We start from the raw sequence: 22636 nt of genomic DNA, 5'->3' as shown, positions 1-22636 counted from the left end.
CTAATTTCTTTTAATTATATTGTTTTTTAGTGCCCAGACACAGTGGAAGAGTGGCAGCAAGTAGCCGTTGGATTCCAGAATCAGTGGCATTTCCCAAATTGCCTGGGTGCTCTGGATGGAAAGCACATTAACATTCGTCCCCCTCCAGGATCTGGATCTAAATTCTTCAACTACAAGCATACATTCTCAATAGTGCTTATGGCAGCAACTACAGATTTCTGTATGTTGATGTGGGCTGCAACGGGCGCATTTCAGATGGTGGAGTGTTTGGGGGATGCTCATTGCAGGATGCCTTGGAGAAAAGAACATCCAACATTCCTGCACCTGCACCACTTCCTGAATCAGACCAGCTGGCCCCTTACTGCATTGTGGCTGATGAGGCATTCCCCTTAAAGGAATACCTCATGAAGCCATACCCGAACCGCAAGCTGTCTGTAGAGCAACGCATATTCAATTACAGACTTTCGCGAGCTCGAAGGGTGGTTGAAAATGCATTTGGCATCCTGGCAAATCGTTTTCGCGTCCTACTAACCACCATTAATATTCAAAGCACTGCCAAAGTGGAGGACATTGTTTTGTCTTGCTGTGCTCTGCACAACTTTCTGCGCAAAGAGTGCTGTGAAGTGTACATGGCAGGAATCGACCAGGAAGAACAAGATCATGACACTGTCCCTGGAAGATGGAGAGAAGACCCTGGCCTACAGCAGGCCTCTCTGCCACGCACAACCAACAGTACAACACACGCCAAACAGCTCAGGGATAAACTGTGCCAGTACTTTAATTCGGACACCGGTGCAGTGCCCTTTCAGTGGGGCAAAATATAAGCATGTAGCAAACTTGTTTCTTTCCCCCTTGACCATGGTTTATGTTTTATAACAATGGTGTGAATTTGCAAAATAAAGTTTATATTTTTACATCATTGTGTTTTGTGATTTTTTTTTTACATAAAGAACAGTGAAGTACCTTTTACACAAAGTCAGTGTTTTATTTTCAAATGTGCAAAAATAGCATTAAGGTAATTTACAGAAAAATATCAACAGTTGGTATTTAAAATAAATAAAATGTACAGAAATATAAACTTTGCATAAGTACTCTAATATAACGTACAACTAAGCGTGACATATTTACTAAATGCTACAATATCTGTTTACAATTTTGCTACATAAAAAATTACAAGTGTGTATACTGATTGGAAGATGCATCCAGTGCATGGTTGTGGCCCACTGAATATTTGAAAATGCAATTATCAACCTCATGCTGGAAATGTGGCAGTAGATGTGGTGGCAAATTCCGCATTCTGTGTTCAAGATTTTTGCAGTAAGCTGAGATGGCATCATTGGTGTTTTCCTGTGATGCCAACTTTTCCAGAGTTTTGCCGATGGTGCGCATCAAGTTTGTGGATTCCTCGCTGGAGGATTCGTCTTGCATCTTCCTGCGCTTCCCTGGAGGCTTTGGTTTTATGTTGGAGCTTTGCAAATGGTCCTTTCTCATGGCTGTGGACTCAGTTCCACAGATGGTGGATTCAGCCAAGGGTGTACTTGACCGTAGGTCAGCATCACTGAAGCTGGGGTCTTCATGGGTGCCAGTCCAGGTGTCACTGTTGGTACCATCTGAGGGTGAACAGGAATCACTATCAGCCGCAGGTTCCTTAAAAAACATAAGATACAAATGTGACAAGTTAATGTAATGGCTTGACTTAATATGCGGAGTTACTTGTGAATAGACTCTTTAAAGAAGCACTTGCCATCTTACAAAAAGCAAAATGTTTATTTTATTCTGAAATTAAACAATAAATAAATAAATAAATATAAATATATTTGTTTATTTACCATGATCATTAGATTTGAAGTGCTCTCCTTCCTTTTTGTGTGAGGCTCTAGAAACTGCAGGCGGTTCAGGATCCATTGCTGCCTGCCAGTCTTCTGAGCTCCAGAACTTCCTGAGGGTCCTTGTTTCTTATAACGCATGTATTGGGTTCGCAATGAATCCCACCGCTTCTTGAGCTCTTTTTCTGAGGGACAAAGTAAAATTTTGTAAGCATTAAGTGTTATGGCTGCTTATTTTGTCACTTTAATGAGTATTTGTTATGCCAACAAATGTTACTTTTTGCTGTATTGTTAATTATATTATTAACAATTTGATTAACTTTAATATTATTATGAAATATGAGATGCTAGCACAGCACATATTAATTACTGTCTGTTTCCATAAACAAACTTAGTTTGGTACACACAAAACACTAAAATGGTTATATTAGTTTTACTATGGACTATTGAACAATTACAAACAAGCTTTCTCAATTGCCAAAAGGAAATCTTACCTGATATGACGAGTTTATTTTCGATCTCACGCCACAGTTCAGCTTTCAGCACACGGTTGACATAACATTTTTCCGTAATGTCATACAAACCCGGCCTTTCCTGGATCATGTTGATCAATTCGTCTTCACTTGCCTCGTTCCAGATAGCCATGTCTTTCACGTACCTAAGGTAAACAATGTGTGTTCCCTCTTGACTTCGTCGCTTACATTTGCTTCGTCAATTCCGTTTTTCTTTTCTCATGCACTGGTTCGCTAGCTGAACAGCCAATCAGAATGATCATATGGCCCGACGGCCCGACGAGGTCCAACGCCGATTCAACATTTCGAATCGGCCGAAACAAAGCCGACGAGGACCAACTTCAGCCGACGGTGCAGAACACACCGAGGAAACTTAGTCGGCCGACGAAGAAAAACTGCCCGACGGCCGACCGTCGGCTTGGTGTGTTCCGGCCTTGAGTTTCTTGTAATGTCCTCCAGTTAAACCTTCCAGTTGAGCACAATATCACTAACACCAACCAGAACAGCAAAGAACATGGGGGTTGGTATGCAATATCCAATTGTGCTTTACCACCCACATTAATGGCCCCATCATGTAGGTTTACAATTTACAACATCAGGAAAATCAGACCCTTTCTGTCAGAATTTGTGGCGTAGCTCCTAGTCTAAACTCTTATAATTTCAAGACTGGACTGCTGAAATGCTCCACTGGTGCACTTTCCAGCCAGCATGTCTTTTACGACCCTCTATTAATGTTGTTTAAAATATGTAAAAGGGTATGTAACATATTAGTGTTAAAGTTAAATAATTCAGTTACTGATAACTTGTGTGATGAGATGAATCAGGCAGAGACAGATTGGAATTAAAGCTTTTAGTATCTCATCTTGAGGAAAATACACCCGATGGTTTATACAAGACAGTGAATCCAGAAATAAATATTTACAGAATTATGTACAAATAATAAACAAACACGGAACCAAGAGTGAGGAGTGAGGGACAAAATGTGGTGCTAAATCAAAGAAATCAACAAAACAAAACATATGCTAACTTACACCATTTGAAATACTAAATTAACAAAGAAATAAAGCACAAAATAAAACAAATTTTGGCACAACAAATCGCCAACTAAACTACACTAACTAACAAAAATAAATGCGAGGGGTAGCATCCGCTCCTTACCGGGTGTGTATAAACAAAATCAATCATGTTGCATTGTGTAAGTCACGTGACATACTAACTATCCCTCCTCTCTGAGTCCGGGAAGATCTTTTGAATTAACTGAGTCACATTCAAAAACAACAACACAAGTTTAGAGAAGTAAAATAAGAAAAAAACAAACTAACTCTCTTGTCACTTCTGGGTTTTTATACGAAGCAGGCGAGTTCGGATTGGTTCCTTAGGGGGAGGTGTCAACCCATTGAATAATGATGATTGATGTGCTAGCCAACCAATCATGAACTTAAGCATTATGACAGTCAAGAAGGAAAGAAAAGATCTCACTCTACTGCCTCCCATTGGCAAGCAGAATTTAAGGTCTTGACACTGGCATTCGGGATCTTTAAGAAGCAACATTATATACACTGATCAGCCACAACATTGAAACCACTGTCAGGTGAAGTGAATAACATTGATTATATTGTTACAATGCTACCTGTCAAGGGGTGGGATATATTAGGCAGCAAGTGAGGTCAGTTCTTGAATTTCATGTGTTGAAACCTGGAAAAATGGAAAAATTAAAAGATTTGAGTGGCTGACAACTCCAAAGCAGCAAGTCTTGTTGGGTGTTTCTGGAATACAGTGATTAGTACCCACCAAAAAAAGGTGCAGGAAAGGACAACTACTTAACCAGCGTAAAGCCGAGTTCAGACTGCATGATTTTAGCCCCGATTTTTGCTCGCCGACAGGTTTTGAGAAATCGCCGACAAATGCCCGAAATCACAGGCAAATCGATGCTCGTTCACGCGAGTGACAATCACGCAGTGTGAATGAGCAAAGATGCGATCTGATAGAATCACCGACGAGTCGCCGACACCCATGAGATATTTGGAATGCTAAATATCTGGACCTGTCGGCGATTTATAATCCTTCTGTGTGAAAAGTGTTCTGACTGAAAACTACATCGGCGATGACGACAGCCAATGAGAGAGCAAGATACGGAGCAGCGGGGAGTTCGGGGAGGAGTTATAGACCACAATATCAGCAAGCAGGGCTTCCTACACATAAACATTACAATTCTATCAAACGGAAACAAAACACAAACATTTGCTTGACCATCCGCAACAGCAGCACATTGAAAAGTTATGTATTTACCTTCAACTCTTGTTGCAGATCACACTATCCACATTTTTCTTTTCTTTTTCTTATATTCGCTGCAAATCAGCGCACAGGCAACTCAAATGCAAGCTTCTTGCGAGCTACCGTTTTTTATTTAATAATAACAACTCCGGTCCTGCACGCGTGATATTGCGTTGTTTCCTTGTCACATCTCGCGTGTGTTTGGTTGTGAAACGTAGTTTGCGTGCCAGACAGTGTTGTCTGCGATTCTTCCTATTGTAAAGTCATGCAGTGTGAAACCTTCTGTCGCCGATCCATCGTGCAGTTTGAACACAGCAGCGACTGAATGCTGGCCAAGATAGTCATGCAGTGTGAAAAGAACAGTGACCCGACTACTTTGAAAATCGTGCAGTCTGAACTCGGCTTAAGGGTCATGGGTGCTACTGTAGCTCAAAAGGGTCCTCAACTGTTTTTTTTTAATAGTGTTTCCAGAGGTGAACTTATATAACTGATTTTTTACATCAAAAATTTCCATAATTGAGAAATAAAAATTGAGAAATTCTACCCTTTCTACACTTAAAGTTTGAAAAGATGTGTCTGCTGTAAGACTTCAGTGTAAACACCCACTGCTGTGATTGGCTGACATGTTTGCATATGAAATAAGTCTTTCATGTGGAACCAGTGCTGCTGCACTGTTTGATTGACAGCTTTAACGACTGTAAAGGGAGCGTTCTTTGATTGATTTCTGTATGTGATTAAATCACATTTTAAATAACAGATTATTTTCATGCTACTAAAAGAAACAATCTAAAGAAGATTGTTTAGTCACTGGCTTGATTTACTGTTACATAAGTGGCTTTAAATTTGGACGGGGTGGTGGAATTTTTTCCCTTCCCGAAACCTAAAACCCAAGGGGAGAAATGCCGGTGTTCAGACAATTTGTGCTACCCTGTCAGATTTTTGCTGCCTCCCATTGAAACAGTAGGTAGCAAAATCTGACAGCGAAAAATGCTATCAGATTGTGCTTCCAGCACGATATTAACGTGGTTTATGGCTTTATTAATGTCTACACCTACCCCAACCCTAAACCTACCCTTACAATAATGCAAATACAGTAATTTTGTGTTATTTATCATGACAACAATGATGTAATATTGATGTGCGCACTAGCTAACTCAGCACATCATTGCTTAGAAATAATGACGGTTCTTTGTTCATATGCATATATTTGAATGTAAAATAAGATTATTAAAGGCAAGACGGAGTAGCCTGGCGTGCTAAAAATATAAGCGGGAGAATGTTATCATTGCAAAGTTGTCAGGCTAATGTCTTGTGTTTATTCCACAAGACTTATGGACAAGCTGTTTGATTTATAATTATTAGGTTATTTTCACAAATTTCACTTAACCTGCTGTGGATGAGCAAAGCTGTTCCTCAATTTGTGTGTTTCCCATATGGTTAGCATTTGAGGCGGCTGCTGCTCATGCTGGGACCTACAGGCTTTAGCTTAAATTTTGATCAAATTATTTTTTGCATATTGTGTCGTGGATATATCCCTCGAATGCATACTACAGTCCGTTTTGTTTTGCTCTCTCAGATATTTCCCTGGTTCACCAAAAATGACTAATTAGCTCCTTGAAAATGTTTGACACTGGTGTATACATACTGTAATAGACTTGCCAGGCACAAAAGCTTAGGAGTAACTAAGGAGGGCGGGGCTTAGCAAAGGGTCCATTATTTTGAGACAAAAAACATCTGAATTGAATCATTACATATCAGAAATCACTGATCACAGTTCAGGCATTAGAATGAACACTGTTACTTACATGTCATGGCTGTCATATCTTGCAGTAAAAGCCATGCACTGATTGCGACTGATTTACCAAAGAATCCACAGTGAAATGTAATGAATCCAAAAAAGTAATGCTTGGCTGAGACTTTTAGGTCCACCAACGCTCCATGGTCCACTGCTCCATGGTGCCCTTTGCACCATGACCCTCTGCTCCACGGCCCAGGTCTGCCACTGCACCACGCTCCAGGCCCTCCTCTGCCCAATGGCCCAGGTCCACCACTGCTCCACGGTCCAAGTCTGCTACTACTGCACAGTCCAGACAGACATATAAACCATGGGATCCCCTCAGAATTTGTGGTTTTAAAATAATAATATCGCCCCTCCTGCCTGTTATGATCAAATAATTTATTATACACATTTGATAGCCCCATTCATTTGAAGCCAATATGTTTATTACACAGTTTATTACAATCATTGTATACAACCAGAAAATAAACAGTACATTCAAATAAATATATAAGTATTTGTAGAAATTGATTTTTTCTTCACCGTTATTTCTAAGCCATAATTGCTGCAAAATAAAGTGCATCACAGATCACATCAGGTCATCTGTAATGTATCTACTTGTTTTACACTCTTTGACCACCAGGTGGTATTGTGAGCAAATGAAGCCTCGAGAAATGAACCCTTTTGTGAACCACTTGGCTGAAAAGCTTCAATGCTTCATGAGGCTTCATCTCGTCATCACTAATTTTTCATGTTCCTGTCATGTGACTCCCTTGCCCTCATGTGATCATAGGCTTGTTCGACTTGATGCAGCGCTGCACAGACCGATCGGCGGCTGACTTGAAGCAGTGCTGGCCGGTAAGGCAAGGCAATTTTATTTGTATAGCACATTTCATACACAATGGTAATTCAAAGTGCTTTACATAAAGAAGAAGAATAAAAATAGAACATAAGGAATAGAAATAACAGTAAAAACAGATAATTTTGCTATTTGGATTTAAAATGCATTAAAAGTCAGAATCATGATGATACATAAAAGATATAAAAATACATTAAAAAATATAGCTGCAAGCAGCAATTCGGGGCCAAGCCCCAGAAGGGGCAGTAGCGCAATACGGAGCAGGAAGAGCAAAAACAGCAGAAATTGAATGTACATGCAAAACATCTGGTTCAGAAGGACAGGTGGAAATGAAATGAAAATTAATAGAAGTTCAGAGAATGAACACGGAATGAACTAAAAACACTTGTATCTCATTCAAGAGGAATAAAGATTAGTACAATGCTTATTTGGATAAAAAAGGTATCAAAATGACTCATTACACACAATTGTATAAAGGCACCCCACACGGGATTCGAACCCACAACCTCCGGGTCCAATGTCCATTTCTCAACTCATTGCGCCACTGTGCAGGTGAATGTTGGCACACCTGCCGAAGTTCATTAGTTCATGTGAAAATGAACTCAAAATGAAGAATTTTTATAAAACTGCACTGAATGTTATATTTAATAACTACTTTAGATCATTCTGCAGCTCATCATGCTGTAGCGCAATACAGAGCAGGAAGAGGAAAAACAGCAGAAAATGAACAAACATGAAACAGCTGGTTCAGAATTACGGGCGAAAATGAACTCAGAACTTATGTACATAAGCTTAGATGAAAATGAACACAGCATGAAACAAAAAGCATTTATTTCTAATCCAAGAGGCAGTAAAGGAATCAAAACACACTATGTCATAAAACCGCTCCACCTGGGATTCGAACCCACTATCTTGGGGTGCAGAGCTCATCAGGTAACTGGCTTTACACATTGAGCTACTTGAGGATGCACATTCAACAGTCTGTGGAAGAGAACTTTTAGTGTAAGAAAGAATTTACAAAAAAGCATTACTTAGCATGCTAACCATATTAGCATGCTAAGCTAACTTAATGCTAATGAAGCTCATGGTTAACTTGATAGCTGAAGAGCCACATTAAAGAGAATGACAACTGGTTAGCATGCTAAGCAATTAGCATGCTAAGCTAACTAGCATAAGACAACAAACACAAGCAAGGTCACATTCAGAGATGAATATCTTGGGAATGGTAGCGAATATCAAAAATCCGTTCAGTCATTTCTGTGCGGCTCGGTCCAAAGATCACCTGAGCTGATTTTGGACAAAATTGGACAAAAATTGTAGGAGGAGTAGTGAAAAAATGGAATACTGTACTTTTCAAAATGGCCACTACTGTACTGGGTGGAGTCTTAATGTAAGATATTGAATGTGATCAGTATGAAGAGAGGAATCAGTTGTATTGACATTCATTTTTCTGGAACAAAGGGTTCAAAAGTTATAACCTTTACAAAAGTGAATATTTGAACTGGTGGTGGCGCTATAGACTTAGTCCTAGATACTCCAAAGTTGGTCAAATTACTTTTAATTACTATCACTACAAGCATGCCAAATTTGATAATTTTCCTTCTTATGGTTCATTGATTACCATACAGGGGGAAGAAGAATAACTACGAATTTGGACATAAAGGAATTGCATGTGATAGCTTCAGATTAGACCAGTTTTAGGCAGAATGCCTAGAACAGACACAAGTTCTGCATCTTTTCCTGCCACAGTACCTCATGCGGTCTGGGCATGTGTCACACGGAGTTTCGAACCCACGATGCAGAGCATTCGGGATCCGTGGCGTAACACATTGAGCTAATCAGCCATGCAAGTTCATCAGTATGCTAAGCAGAGGTTTCAGTGTGAGAAAGAGTTCACAAAAAAAAAAGCTTCGTAGCATGTTAACCATATTAGTATGCAAAGTTATTTAATGCCAACTAAGTTTTGGTTAACCTGTTGACTGAAGACCACATTAGAAAGAATAGCAATAGTTTAGCATGCTAAGCAATTACTGTGCTAAGCTAACTAGCATAAGACAACAAACACAAGCAAGGTCACATTCAGAGATGAATATCTCGGGAATGGTAGCGAATATCAAAAATCAGTTCAGTCATTTCTGTGCGGCTCGGTCCAAAGATCATCTGAGCTGATTTTGGACAAAATTGACCAAAATTTGTGGGAGGAGTAGCGAAAAAACTGTTTTTGATTTAATTCAATATGGCAGACAGGTACATTTAAGGAAAATGACAAATGACACATTGTCGGAATCGGCATAAGCCAGGGAATAAAATGACATAAAGCAGACAAATTTTGGATAATTTTTTCAAAAGTTATAAGCAATTTTGCAAAAATCATTATATCTGTGGAACGCTAGGTGGCGCTGTGCTGAAACTTCTCATGTACCTTCAGGACACTCTGATGGTCATATGTACCAAATTTTGTGATGATATGTCAAATTGTTTAAAAGTTATTGCAATTTATGACAAAATTCAAAATGGCGTACACGTGGTTCATCCGATGTTGACGAATTCGATATCCTCGGATTCGGCATGGCACAGGGAATCCATAGACACCAAGATCGTGATTTTCTAATAAAATGTTCAAAAGTTATTGGCCAAAATAGCCATTTTTCAGATCTCATGACCTGTAGGTGGCGCTGTTCCCAAATTTGGCATGGAACCTCAGATCATGGTCTTGATCAAGTGTACCAATTTTAGTTTTGATTGCTCAAAGTTTGGCCGAGATACAGCCTCTATAGCAATTTTGGGTCAACCTCGTTAACTTCGTGACATCATAACTTTTGAACAAAGATGAATAAAAAAAATCTGTTCAGTCATTTCTGTGCGGCTCAGACCAAAGATCACCTGATCAAAGTTTGGACAAAATTGGAGTTGTATTGACATTCATTTTTCTGGAACAAAGGGTTCAAAAGTTATAACCTTTACAAAAGTGAATATTTGAACTGGTGGTGGCGCTATAGACTTAGTCCTAGATACTCCAAAGTTGGTCAAATTACTTTTAATTACTATCACTACAAGCATGCCAAATTTGATAATTTTCCTTCTTATGGTTCATTGATTACCATACAGGGGGAAGAAGAATAACTACGAATTTGGACATAAAGGAATTGCATGTGATAGCTTCAGATTAGACCAGTTTTAGGCAGAATGCCTAGAACAGACACAAGTTCTGCATCTTTTCCTGCCACAGTACCTCATGCGGTCTGGGCATGTGTCACACTGAGTTTCGCAATTTATGACAAAATTCAAAATGGCGGACACGTGATTCATCCAATATTGACATAATCGGTATCGTCGGATTCGGCATGATCCAAGGAATCCATAGACACCAAGATCTTGATTTTCTGACAAACTGTTCAAAAGTTATTGGCCAAAATAGCCATTTTTCATATCTCATGACCTGTAGGTGGCGCTGCTCCCAAGTTTGGCATAGACCCTCAGACCATGGTTCTGATGAAGCGTACCAATTTTTGTTTCGATTGCTCAAAGTTTGGCCGAGATACAGCCTCTATACTAATTTCGGGTCGACCTCGTTAACTTCGTGACATCATAACCTTTGAACAAAGATGAATAAAAAAAATCTGTTCAGTCATTTCTGTGCGGCTCAGTCCAAAGATAATCTGATCAAAGATTGGACAAAATTGGACAAATTTTGAAGGAGGAGAAGCGAAAAAAACAAATACTGTACTTTTCAAAATGGCCGCTACTGTAATGGGTGGAGATTTAATGTAAGAAGTTGAATAGCATCAGCATGAAGAGACGAATCAGATGAACTAAATTTAATTTTTCTATGACAAACAGTTCAAATGTTAAAACCGTTAGAATGTTGACATTTTGAACTGGTGGTGGCGCTATAGAGTTGGTTCTAGAGACTCCAAATTTGGTCCAATCACTATTCATGAGCATCTCTACAACTGTGCCAAATTTCATCATTTTCTCATGTTCCGTTGATAGGGCTGCCATAGACTCCCATTCGGGAGGAAGAATAATAATAATAAAAGGCAAAACGTACAATTACAATAGGGGCTACAGCCCCTTCGGGGCTTGGCCCCTAACAAGAGAACAATGAAACTTGAAGGCTATTCATACACAAAACTAATGAGCAAACAAGGGACACCTGTGCACAATCAAACAATTAACAGTGAAAACAGAGTATCACATGACAAACCAATGAGAACATGACACATAAGAGAAGGGAAGCACAAGACATGAGGTGTGTTCTACATCGACTGCGGCTAGATGTAACCGATCGGCGAGAGTAGCCGCGTGCAGGCGGGGAGGAGCTGAAAACGGAGACGTGAAGTCGGACACTTTCTGCTTCTCATAGTGACGCTTGTGCTGCGTTTGCATACTTAATACTAAATGCAATATTTTACTAATACATTGATGTTTCAGAGACATTTTCATTCAATGCTTTATGTACTGCTTACAGCATCTGTTTTTACAAGAATAAAGTTCCACATAAGCATATAAAGTATATATATTTAAATTCCAATGTAGTGGGGTCTATGTTTTTTTATCAGTTTTATTTTGATAAACATGACACAATATAGCATTGCAACTACATGAAAAGAGCTTTAATGGTTATAAAAACACAGATTTTTGAGCATTAGTGGAGCTGAAGGCGTGACAATAAACACAAAACACACGTGATCGTTGTCATGCGGTGAATCCGGCCAATCACGAAACAGCTGTGTCGTCATCAGCGCTCGTGCAGCTCCTCTTGAGAAATTGCACTGGCTAACTCAGGCGGCTGATCTCGAATCGTCTCGCTGTACTTTGAAGCCATACGTCACAGTCACATGACGTCAGCGCTGTCTCAAGTCTGACAAAATTTCTTACCGAAATTTATAGAAAATGCAGAATCCAATATGGCAAAAGAAATCCTAACTGTTTTGAATACTTGTGATCTCAGCATGTACATGGACCCACACACAATCGTGGACACACTCTAGATTTAATTATCAGTAAGGGTCTAAACATTTCATCCATTGTCATTAAGGATGTAGCGCTATCTGATCATTTCTGTATTTTCTTTGAAATATTGATCTGTCCGACTGTTGAAGCTAGATCTGTCTCTGTCAAAAAGTGATGCTTAAATGAGAACACTAGTGCACTGTTTATGAAGGCTATATCTTTAACACCAAGCATATCTGCAGACTCTGTTGATTTCTCCTTGATTCTTTTAACTCAAAAGTACAGAATGTCATTGATAACATTGCTCCTGTGAAAGTCAGGAAGAAAAGTGGCAGACAAAAGCACCATGGAGAAACTCAACAGCAGTGCAAAATATCAAAAGACAATGCAGAAAAGCTGAGCGCATGTGGCGAAAGACAAAACTTGAAATCCATTATAACATCTATAAAGATATTCTTCATGCTTTCAATGTGGAATTAGGCAAAGCTAGACAGACCTTCTTCTCTAATATTATAAACAGAAACTTAAACAACACCCGCACTCTTTTTGCTACAGTAGAAAGACTAACAAACCTCCCAAGTCAGATTCCCAGTGAAATGCTCTCAGACAGCAAATGCTGTGAGTTTGCTTCCTTCTTCTCTGAGAAAATTAATAATATCAGAAAGGCGATCAGCACATCCTTTAGCTGCACTGGGGTAAAACAGATCAGATCACAACCTCAGAAAGTAGCTATTATGTCTGATTTCGAAGCAATTGATGGTAAAACTTTGGAAGAAACAGTACAGCACCTTAAAACATCAACCTGCGCCCTTGACACACTTCCCACATCTTTTTTCAAAAGAGTGTTAAACTGTTTAGAAGCAGATCTCCTAGAAGTGGTAAATGCCTCACTTCTCTCTGGGACTTTTCCAAAATCCCTGAAAACTGCAGTTGTTAAGCCCCTCCTGAAAAAGAGCAATCTGGATAACACCATATTGAGCAACTACAGGCCAATCTCAAAGCTTCCAGTTGCATTTAGAATTGATTTTAAAGTACTGTTGCTTGTTTATAAATCACTCAATGGCCTAGGACCTCAATACATTGCAGATATGCTCATAGAATATAAACCTAACAGATCACTCAGATCATCAGGATCAACTCACTTAAAAATACCAAGGGCTCACTCAAAGCAGGGAGAGTCTGCTTTTAGCTGTTATGCCAGCCGCTGCTGGAACCAGCTTACAGAAGAGATCAGGTGTGCTCCAACAGTAGCCACATTCAAATCCAGACTCAAAACTCATCTTTTTATCTATTTGCAGATTGAGCACTGTGCTATGTCCGAACTGTTTGCACTTTATTTTATACGTATTATCTTTTTATTCTTTAAATTCTTTTCCTGTTTTTATTTCATTAGGGGCCAAGCCCCGAAGGGGCTGTAGCCCCTATTGTAATTGTACGTTTTCCCTTTTATTATTATTATTCTTCCTCCCGAATGGGAGTCTATGGCAGCCCTATCAACGGAACATGAGAAAATGATGAAATTTGGCACAGTTGTAGAGATGCTCATGAATAGTGATTGGACCAAATTTGGAGTCTCTAGAACCAACTCTATAGCGCCACCACCAGTTCAAAATTTCAACATTCTAACGGTTTTAACATTTGAACTGTTTGTCATAGAAAAATTAAATTTAGTTCATCTGATTCGTCTCTTCATGCTGATGCTATTCAACTTCTTACATTAAGTCTCCACCCATTACAGTAGCGGCCATTTTGAAAAGTACAGTATTTGGTTTTTTCGCTTCTCCTCCTTCAAAATTTGTCCAATTTTGTCCAATCTTTGATCAGATTATCTTTGGACTGAGCCGCACAGAAATGACTGAACAGATTTTTTTTATTCATCTTTGTTCAAAGGTTATGATGTCACGAAGTTAACGAGGTCGACCCGAAATTAGTATAGAGGCTGTATCTCGGCCAAACTTTGAGCAATCGAAACAAAAATTGGTACGCTTCATCAGAACCATGGTCTGAGGGTCTATGCCAAACTTGGGAACAGCGCCACCTACAGGTCATGAGATATGAAAAATGGCTATTTTGGCCAATAACTTTTGAACAGTTTGTCTATGGATTCCTTGGATCATGCCGAATCCGACGATACCGATTCTGTCAATATTGGATGTATCACGTGTCCGCCATTTTGAATTTTGTCATAAATTGCGATATCTTTTAAACAATTTGACATATCTTCACAAAAATTGGTATGTATGACCTTTAGAAGGTCGTGAAGGTACCTGAGAAGTTTCAGCACAGCGCCACCTACTGTTCCACAGATGTAATGATTATTTCAAAAACGCTTATAACTTTTGAAAACACTTTCCAAAATGTGTATGCTTCATGTCATTTTATTCCCTGGCTTATGCCGATTCCGACAATGTATCATTTGCCATTTTCCTTAAATGTACCTGTCTGCCATATTGAAGTAAATGAAAAACAGTTTTTTCGCTACTCCTCCTACAAATTTTGGTCAATTTTGTCCAAAATCAGCTCAGATGATCTTTGGACCGAGCTGCACAGAAATGACTGAACAGATTTTTGATATTCACTACCATTTCCGAGATATTCATCTCTGAATGTGACCTTGCTTGTGTTTGTTGTCTTATGCTAGTTAGCTTAGCACAGTAATTGCTTAGCATGCTAAACTATTGCTATTCTTTCTAATGTGGTCTTCAGTCAACAGGTTAACCAAAACTTAGTTGGCATTAAATAACTTTGCATACTAATATGGTTAACATGCTATGAAGCTTTTTTTTTTTGTGAACTCTTTCTCACACTGAAACCTCTGCTTAGCATACTGATGAACTTGCATGGCTGATTAGCTCAATGTGTTACGCCACGGATCCCGAATGCTCTGCATCGTGGGTTCGAAACTCAGTGTGACACATGCCCAGACCGCATGAGGTACTGTGGCAGGAAAAGATGCAGAACTTGTGTCTGTTCTAGGCATTCTGCCTAAAACTGGTCTAATCTGAAGCTATCACATGCAATTCCTTTATGTCCAAATTCGTAGTTATTCTTCTTCCCCCTGTATGGTAATCAATGAACCATAAGAAGGAAAATTATCTAAGTCTATAGCGCCACCACCAGTTCAAATATTCACTTTTGTAAAGGTTATAACTTTTGAACCCTTTGTTCCAGAAAAATGAATGTCAATACAACTGATTCCTCTCTTCATACTGATGATTAAGTTAGCTTAGCATGCTAATATGGTTAGCATGTTAAGTAATGCTTTTTTGTAAATTCTTTCTTCAACTAAAAGTTCTCTTCCACAGATTGTTGAATGTGCATCCTCAAGTAGCTCAATGTGTAAAGCCAGTTACCTGATGAGCTCTGCACCCCAAGATAGTGGGTTCGAATCCCAGGTGGAGCGGTTTTATGAAATAGTGTGTTTTGATTCCTTTACTGCCTCTTGGATTAGAAATAAATGCTTTTTGTTTCATGCTGTGTTCATTTTCATCTAAGCTTATGTACATTCTGAGTTCATTTTCGCCCATAATTCTGAACCAGCTGTTTCATGTTTGTTCATTTTCTGCTGTTTTTCCTCTTCCTGCTCTGTATTGCGCTACAGCATGATGAGCTGCAGAATGATCTAAAGTAGTTATTAAATATAACATTCAGTGCAGTTTTATAAAAATTCTTCATTTTGAGTTCATTTTCACATGAACTAATGAACTTCGGCAGGTGTGCCAACATTCACCTGCACAGTGGTGCAATGAGATGAGAAATGGACACTGGACTCGGAGGTTGTGGGTTCGAATCCCGTGTGGGGTGCCTTTATACAATTGTGTGTAATGAGTCATTTTGATACCTTTTTTATCCAAATAAGCATTGTACTAATCTTTATTCCTCTTCAATGAGATACAAGTGTTTTTAGTTCATTCCCTGTTCATTCTCTGAACTTCTATTGATTTTCATTTCATTTCCACCTGTCCTTCTGAACCAGATGTTTTGCATGTACATTCAATTTCTGCTGTTTTTGCTCTTCCTGCTCCGTATTGCGCTACTGCCCCTTCTGGGGCTTGGCCCCGAATTGCTGCTTGCAGCTATATTCTAGTATTGTTTGTGTAACTGCTGGTTGGTAAGTTTACTATGTTATGCCAAGCCATGTTTGGTCAAGTCAAGTTTCTGTTTATTTTGTATCTGTATTTGTATCTGGGTTTAAACTGCACTTTGGTTCACTTTAAACTTGCCTTCAGTGTTTTTTATTACTCCTGTGAGCGTTGGCAAGGAGACAGAGTAACAGAATGTTTGCTAAAGGCACAGAAGCTGACGATGAAACGCTACCATGCATCATGGGGTAATGTTGTACCAGTAAGATTGGAGTGATTCTACACATGCTTCAGATGCAATCAAGCAGAACTATTCCCATAGTGTCAACTAGGGCTGAGAGAAAAAAAATCTATTCACCTAACTATCACAATTATTTTTTTTTACGATTTAAAAATAGATTTTTTTTTTTTTCCCCCATAATTGATATTAATTATAATTAGAATTAAATTTCTTTTAGTCCTTGCTTATAGCTGAGGTGGACAAAAACTACTTTTTTCCAACAGAGTCATTATGTGTGTGTGTCAAGTGATGTGATATGCCTTTCAAGCGGACGAGAGAAAGTGTTGTGAGACTACCAGGTGCTTCAAAGAAAGCAAAATACATCACAAAGTCAATTGCATTGTTTCCCATACATTGATTTTTTTTTTTTTTTTTTTTTTTTTTTTGCCACCTCAAATAGATTTAAAGTGTTCCAAAACGGTTCTGGTGGGATGTGTAGAATAAGAGATTTCTCACTTCATGAATATTGACATAGTAATGAATGCACTGGAAAGCCCTCACACTACTCATATAGGCTACAGTTTGCATCAGATATCAATGCTGAGAAAGATAGTGTAAGACAGTAGAGCTACACGATTAATCTTTAAAAGATCATGATATTGAATCAAACATGAAACACAATCTTATTCCTAAATGTGTTGGTGCTGCCGCTGATCCGAGAGCAGTTGTCTTTATTTCTACCTCATAGTATCGTTATATCTGTGATGCAATAGTTCAAATTATTATAGAAGTGCTTGAATAAAATTTTATAGTTCAAATATAAACACTGCTGTCTACGTTAGCGATCAAAATAACTATCACCTTTTGAAAATGGTGCTTCAAATAAAGACTGTATCGTTGACTGTTAAAAAATGTGTTTGTCATTGAATCATTTATTCAAGAGACTGTCATAGCCTACTACTGCACTGTATGATGCTTCTAAAAATAAAAATCTTTGTTTTCGTAAATATGGCTCATACATCATGTACGGTCTGTATAAGTGTATGATTAAACTTTATCCCATGCTCTAGTGTAACAAAAAAACAAAATCGCAATACATATCGTATCGGTACCCGAGTATCGTGATAGGTGAATCATCCCAGCCCCAGCGTCATCATTCTGATGCAGTACACCAGACATATGAAACAAATGTTACTTTATATTTGTTTTTACCCTTGACTGTCATTTGTTTGAGCCAATACTACAAATTAAATAAATTTTCAATGCTTTTATTGATTGGAGAAATTAAAGACAAAAAGAGGTTGAAATTCAGATTTAAATAATGGACATGCTGTATGTTCCTATTACACTTCAATTTTCATCAATCAAGTAGGTTCCCTTTTAAAGGGTTAGTTCACCCAAAAATGAAAATTATGTCATTAATGACTCACCCTCATGCCAATCCAAAACCGTCAGACCTCCGTTCATCTTCTGAACACAAATTAAGATATTTTAGATTTAGTCCGAGAGCTTTCTGTCCCACCATTGAAAATGTACGGTATACTGTCCATGTCCAGAAAGGTAATAAAAACATCATCAAAGTAGTCCATGTGACATCAATGGGTTAGTTACAAGGTTTTGAAGCATCTAAAATACATTTTGGTCCAAAAATAACAAAAACTACAACTTTATTCAGCATTGTATTCTTTTCCGGGTCTGTTGTTCATCCGGGTTCACGACTCGGATTCAGTGTCAAGTCGCATTTTTTATTATTTTTGGACCAAAATCTATATAAGATGCTTTAAAAACTTCTAACTAACCCACTGATGTCACATGGACTACTTTGATGATGTTTTTATTACCTTTCTGGACATGGACAGTATACCGTACATACATTTTCAATGGAGGGACAGAAAGCTCTCGGACCAAATCTAAAACATCTTAAACTGTGTCCTGAAGATGAACGGAGATCTTACGGGTTTGGAACGACATGAGGGTGAGTCAATAATGACATAATTTTCATTTTTTGGTGAACTAACCCTTTAACAAAAAGATTTATGTAGTATATAAATTCAGAAAATGTTTTAAAACATGTTCAATCAATGAATTTGTGAGCAGAAAGACTTTTAATAAAGACTTCTAGCACAAATAAAAGCAAGTGGGACTTGTTTTTCATTGTCATTCCAGCAGTGGTTACCTAGGATAAGACAAACAATAAATAAATGATTATTTTTCTGAATCAAAGACACTTCTATTAATGTAATGAACTTTATATTTATTTATAGTTTTAAGAAATGTGTTATATTCATACCCAAGTTTATTTCCAGAGTGTTCTCAGCATTTAAGTTGTCAGGTTGTCCACTGCACCAGTTGTTGTAATCAAAGGCAGAGCCATCAGTCCACATCCACTGTCCTTCCTGAAGAGTTAATGAAGTGTTTAGAAAGTCTTCTGTTCTGAAACTCATTTCAGAAGTTCATTCTTTACGCAATCACTTATAACTACAATTGATTAACTTCTTTCCAATTTATAAAATATTTGTGCCTAAATTCACACCTGGGCTTTGCATTCGTTAGCCCAGGGCCCCGCAAAGGCTTAATGCGGCACTGGTGATAGCTGCCTGTCTGTTAAGTTGTTGCCACAAAAAATGAATTGCTTAAATAAAACAAATGTTCTATTATCTGCATAACCACTTACTTTTACAGCATCATGACCACCAATATAAGTTCGTGTCGTACCAAGCACCATGTTCAGCAGAAGATCGTTTTCAGATTTACTGTGCACCGATGCAAGATTTCCACCAAAGGTTTGACAGTACTTCTGAAAAGGGCAGATTGTTTTTAATATTATCAATCAAAACTGCTTTTTTGTAAAAAAAAAAAAAAAATAGTATTTTATAACATTAATAATGGTACATTTCTAGATGTGTTTTTCCAAATGTGATCTGCACTGCAAAAAACAAAACTTATTTATTTGATTAACTTGATTACTGATCAGTAATTTACAGAGTCCCAAAAAGGATGTTTACAAAAATAAAAATATTTTTCAGAAAATCAAATTTTTAAAGAGGTGAATAAAAATATGTTGCATAACAATAATAGTGCTGTATGTACATTACCTCTGCTGCCATCCAGTCGAGTCTTTGTGAGAAGAATTTGGCACATTTCCGTCCAAATGCTGACCATCCAGGGGGGCAGCCATCATCTGTATGATAATAACAGAATAGAAACAGTGAGTATATTTACATACACAATCACACCGACTATGCTTAGTAACCCAACAACATCATGTGAACTATAAAAAGGTTGTTGTTGGGTAAATGTCATGACCTGTTTAAATTATTCAAATAAGTACATAACTTTTTGCAAGAATATAAAATGTATTCTTTGCTTTCACTGTAATAACAATATTGCGATAGTGACCTGCTGCATCTCCCTGAGAGAATGTGGTGAAAAGAAGCAGAAGTGTCAGCTTTTCCACGGTAAACCTGGGAATGAATACACAGCAAAGGTAATATATGAATATATGACTGTGCATTATAAGAAAATGTTAAAGATACCAAACAAGCACAACGCTATTTGAAATAAATACACTTAATCAGTATCTTAGACTTGTTTTATGATAATAAAAATAGCTTACATAAAGTTTAAGCGAGCTGCATTAAATATTAAGACATAAATGTAAATGATACATGTTTCACTGGCAGATTTTTATTCACTTTTAACTTAATCTTTAATTTCAGAGGAGGTTTATGCTAACAAGTGTAAATACAAAACAACATATACACTGTCTGAAAACAGTTTGTACTGAAATGTAGGAATGTGGAAAAAATACTTACATGTTTATTTCAGAATGTGCCGTCAAAATTTCAGTAGTTCTGCAGTGATGCTCTATGAAGCACCTTTTCCTACTTTCAAGTCAAAAGTGTGGCTACCTGTGATTATTATTCTGACAGACTTCCTATTTATAATTTGAAATTTGGGTGGAGCATCAGGAGATTTGGATAGCTAGATATCAAAGATATTGGAAACCTTTAATCTTCTTGGAATCTTACATTTCTTAAGGGTTTTTTCACCTACAGCATGTTAATGTGAGCATGATATGTTTGCCCAGTCCAAGGAAACAGTTGGTAAAGACCAGTTTGTCATGTTCTGAGAAAGAGGACCCAACAGCAGACAGATGCTCATGTAGTGAACCGCAGCCAAACAGGTAAGCCAGTTCAAATAATTTTCTTGTATAAATCCTTGTTTCATTTGGCCTGAGAACAAAAAATACATTCATGAGCCCAAAGATTGTCCATTAGATATACCCAAAACAAATTATACCTCATGATTAACCACTACAGAGACATCTGAGCCATCAGCAAATGTCAGAGGTTCTTGTCGAGGTAAGGCTGTTCTTACCTTTGTCCTTTCCCGTATGGGCCTTTGTACAGAATTGGTGCAAACTGTTGTCCCACAACCAAAAAACACATTTAAAAAGCATTTACTGTCAGTCACTAACTCAGTCACCTTCTCAGCACTACATTTCCCACAATCCTCCTGACTCACTCACCTGCACTCAGTCAGCCATTACTGATCGAGGCCTGCATTGCCAGCAAGACAATTAACACTTTCAAATACCCAGAAAGGTACTAAAAACATATTTAAAACAGTTCATGTGACTACAGTGGTTCAACCCTAACTTTTTGTGTGCCAAAAAAAAAAAATAACGACTTTATTCAACAATCTCTAGTGATGGGCGATTTCAAAACACTGCTTCATGAAGCTTCGAAGCTTTACAAATCTTTTGTTTTGAATCAAACTGCCAAAGTCACGCCCCCCTGTGGTGAACCATTGAAATTTTCAAAACATTTATGACATAATGAAGCTGAAATCACGTGACTTTGGCAGTTTGATACACGCTCCGAATCACTGATCGAAACAAAAGAGTCTTAAAGATTCGAAGCAGTGTTTTGAAATCACACATCACTAGATATTGTCATAAAGATGGTTTTTTTGGTGCACAAAAAGTATTCTTGTTGCTTCATAACATTGAGGTTGAACCACATGAACTGTTTTAAATACGTCTTTAGTGTCTTTCTGTGCATCTGAAAGTGTTAATTATCTTGCTGGCAATGCAAGCCTCACTGAGCCATCGGATTTCATCAAAAATGTCTTAATTTGTGTTCTGAAGATGAAGGTCTTAGGGGTGTAGAACGACATGAGGGCGAGTAATACGTTTTGGTAGTGACAAAAGGTAAAAGGGAACACATAATCCTTTATTTTGGGGGAAATCAAATTTTAATATGTTTTAGTGTGTGAGTTAAGTTTTGTCATGTGATGTGGTCACTACCAACACATTACCGTCACTACTGAACATGTGCAGTCCTGACCGAAACATGGGATGTTTTGCTTAAAAATAAAGTATATTGAATGATCAACTATGATGTTGTTATTATAGTGTTTCACTTTGAAATCAGTTTGATAAACTTTATGACTTTTACAAAGAAAGATTGGATTCAAAATACAACCAATCTCATAAATTACACTTGAAATATTGTTAAAATTGTAACTCTTATTGATTTACCTGTGAAAATATTCTTTAAAATAGCAAAAAATACATTTACAATTCTTTTTAAATTATTTATTATTGTGTTTCGGTAGTGACAAATTTGGGGAGAGGAAAAATATTCCAAAACTTTCTGAAAATACAATATAAGAATTACTAGAAATGTGTAGCTTGGATATTATGCAATTTGAATACATACAAAAATTGTGTAAAAATACATTATTATTTTCCAGCTGTGACTCTGAACCAGTTCTGTAGAATGACCCATAAAGGCTGATTTATCTGCTGCTTTCCTCTGCGGACGTAAGATCTTTTCTGTGAATGTGTGAGACGTCTGATTCATTAACTAGAGAGAAATAACGAGAAAAATAACAAAGTTCAGCATAAAATAAAACTGTTTCTAATACAAACCAGTGTGTTTATAATCATTTTATAATTTAAAAAAAGGGATAAGCAGTTTTATACAGCAAAATAATAAAAAATGGAAATATTTAACACCAGATTTTAATTTATATGTAAAATGTATCTGTATTGTTGTTAGTTTATGTAATGGCATAGGTCTAAAATTGTAAATAGAATATATGTATATATATATATATATAT

At 37.6% G+C, this 22636-nt stretch overlaps 2 protein-coding genes across 2 annotated transcripts; both read right to left on the bottom strand.

Annotated features, from left to right (window-relative positions):
- Positions 1-889: 889 nt before the first annotated feature.
- Positions 890-1996, bottom strand: LOC137035537 (uncharacterized). The gene is made up of 2 exons (XM_067408933.1): positions 1830-1996; positions 890-1647 (listed from the first exon to the last, which is right to left on the bottom strand). The coding sequence occupies exons 1-2, from the start codon at positions 1965-1967 to the stop codon at positions 1171-1173; spliced, it is 615 nt and encodes a 204-aa protein (XP_067265034.1). The 5' UTR covers positions 1968-1996; the 3' UTR covers positions 890-1170.
- A 16450-nt stretch (positions 1997-18446) lies between these two features.
- On the bottom strand, positions 18447-20412 carry LOC137035538 (galactose-specific lectin nattectin-like). The gene is made up of 6 exons (XM_067408934.1): positions 20322-20412; positions 19906-19970; positions 19602-19687; positions 19181-19303; positions 18797-18902; positions 18447-18682 (listed from the first exon to the last, which is right to left on the bottom strand). Coding segments are annotated over exons 1-6 (453 nt in total). The 5' UTR covers positions 20324-20412; the 3' UTR covers positions 18447-18611.
- Positions 20413-22636: the final 2224 nt, after the last annotated feature.

The sequence above is a fragment of the Chanodichthys erythropterus genome, chromosome 14 (genome assembly GCF_024489055.1).
Source record: "Chanodichthys erythropterus isolate Z2021 chromosome 14, ASM2448905v1, whole genome shotgun sequence".
NCBI classification, from domain to species: Eukaryota; Metazoa; Chordata; class Actinopteri; order Cypriniformes; family Xenocyprididae; genus Chanodichthys; species Chanodichthys erythropterus.
The sequence above is the reverse complement of the archived record's forward strand: the minus strand, read 5'-3'. Positions and strand labels throughout refer to the sequence as shown.

Bases quoted from the DNA above. Each gene is read 5' to 3' on its own strand.
- LOC137035537 (XM_067408933.1), bottom strand. From the start codon at position 1,967: ATGCGTTATAAGAAACAAGGACCCTCAGGAAGTTCTGGAGCTCAGAAG. The intron at 1,648-1,829 runs GTAAATAAACAA...ATGTTTTTTAAG, and splicing joins CTTCAAATCTAATGATCATG to GAACCTGCGGCTGATAGTGA.
- LOC137035538 (XM_067408934.1), bottom strand. The intron at 19,304-19,601 runs GTAATGTACATA...TGCCCTTTTCAG, and splicing joins TCGACTGGATGGCAGCAGAG to AAGTACTGTCAAACCTTTGG. The intron at 18,903-19,180 runs GTAAGTGGTTAT...TTAACTCTTCAG, and splicing joins GTGGTCATGATGCTGTAAAA to GAAGGACAGTGGATGTGGAC.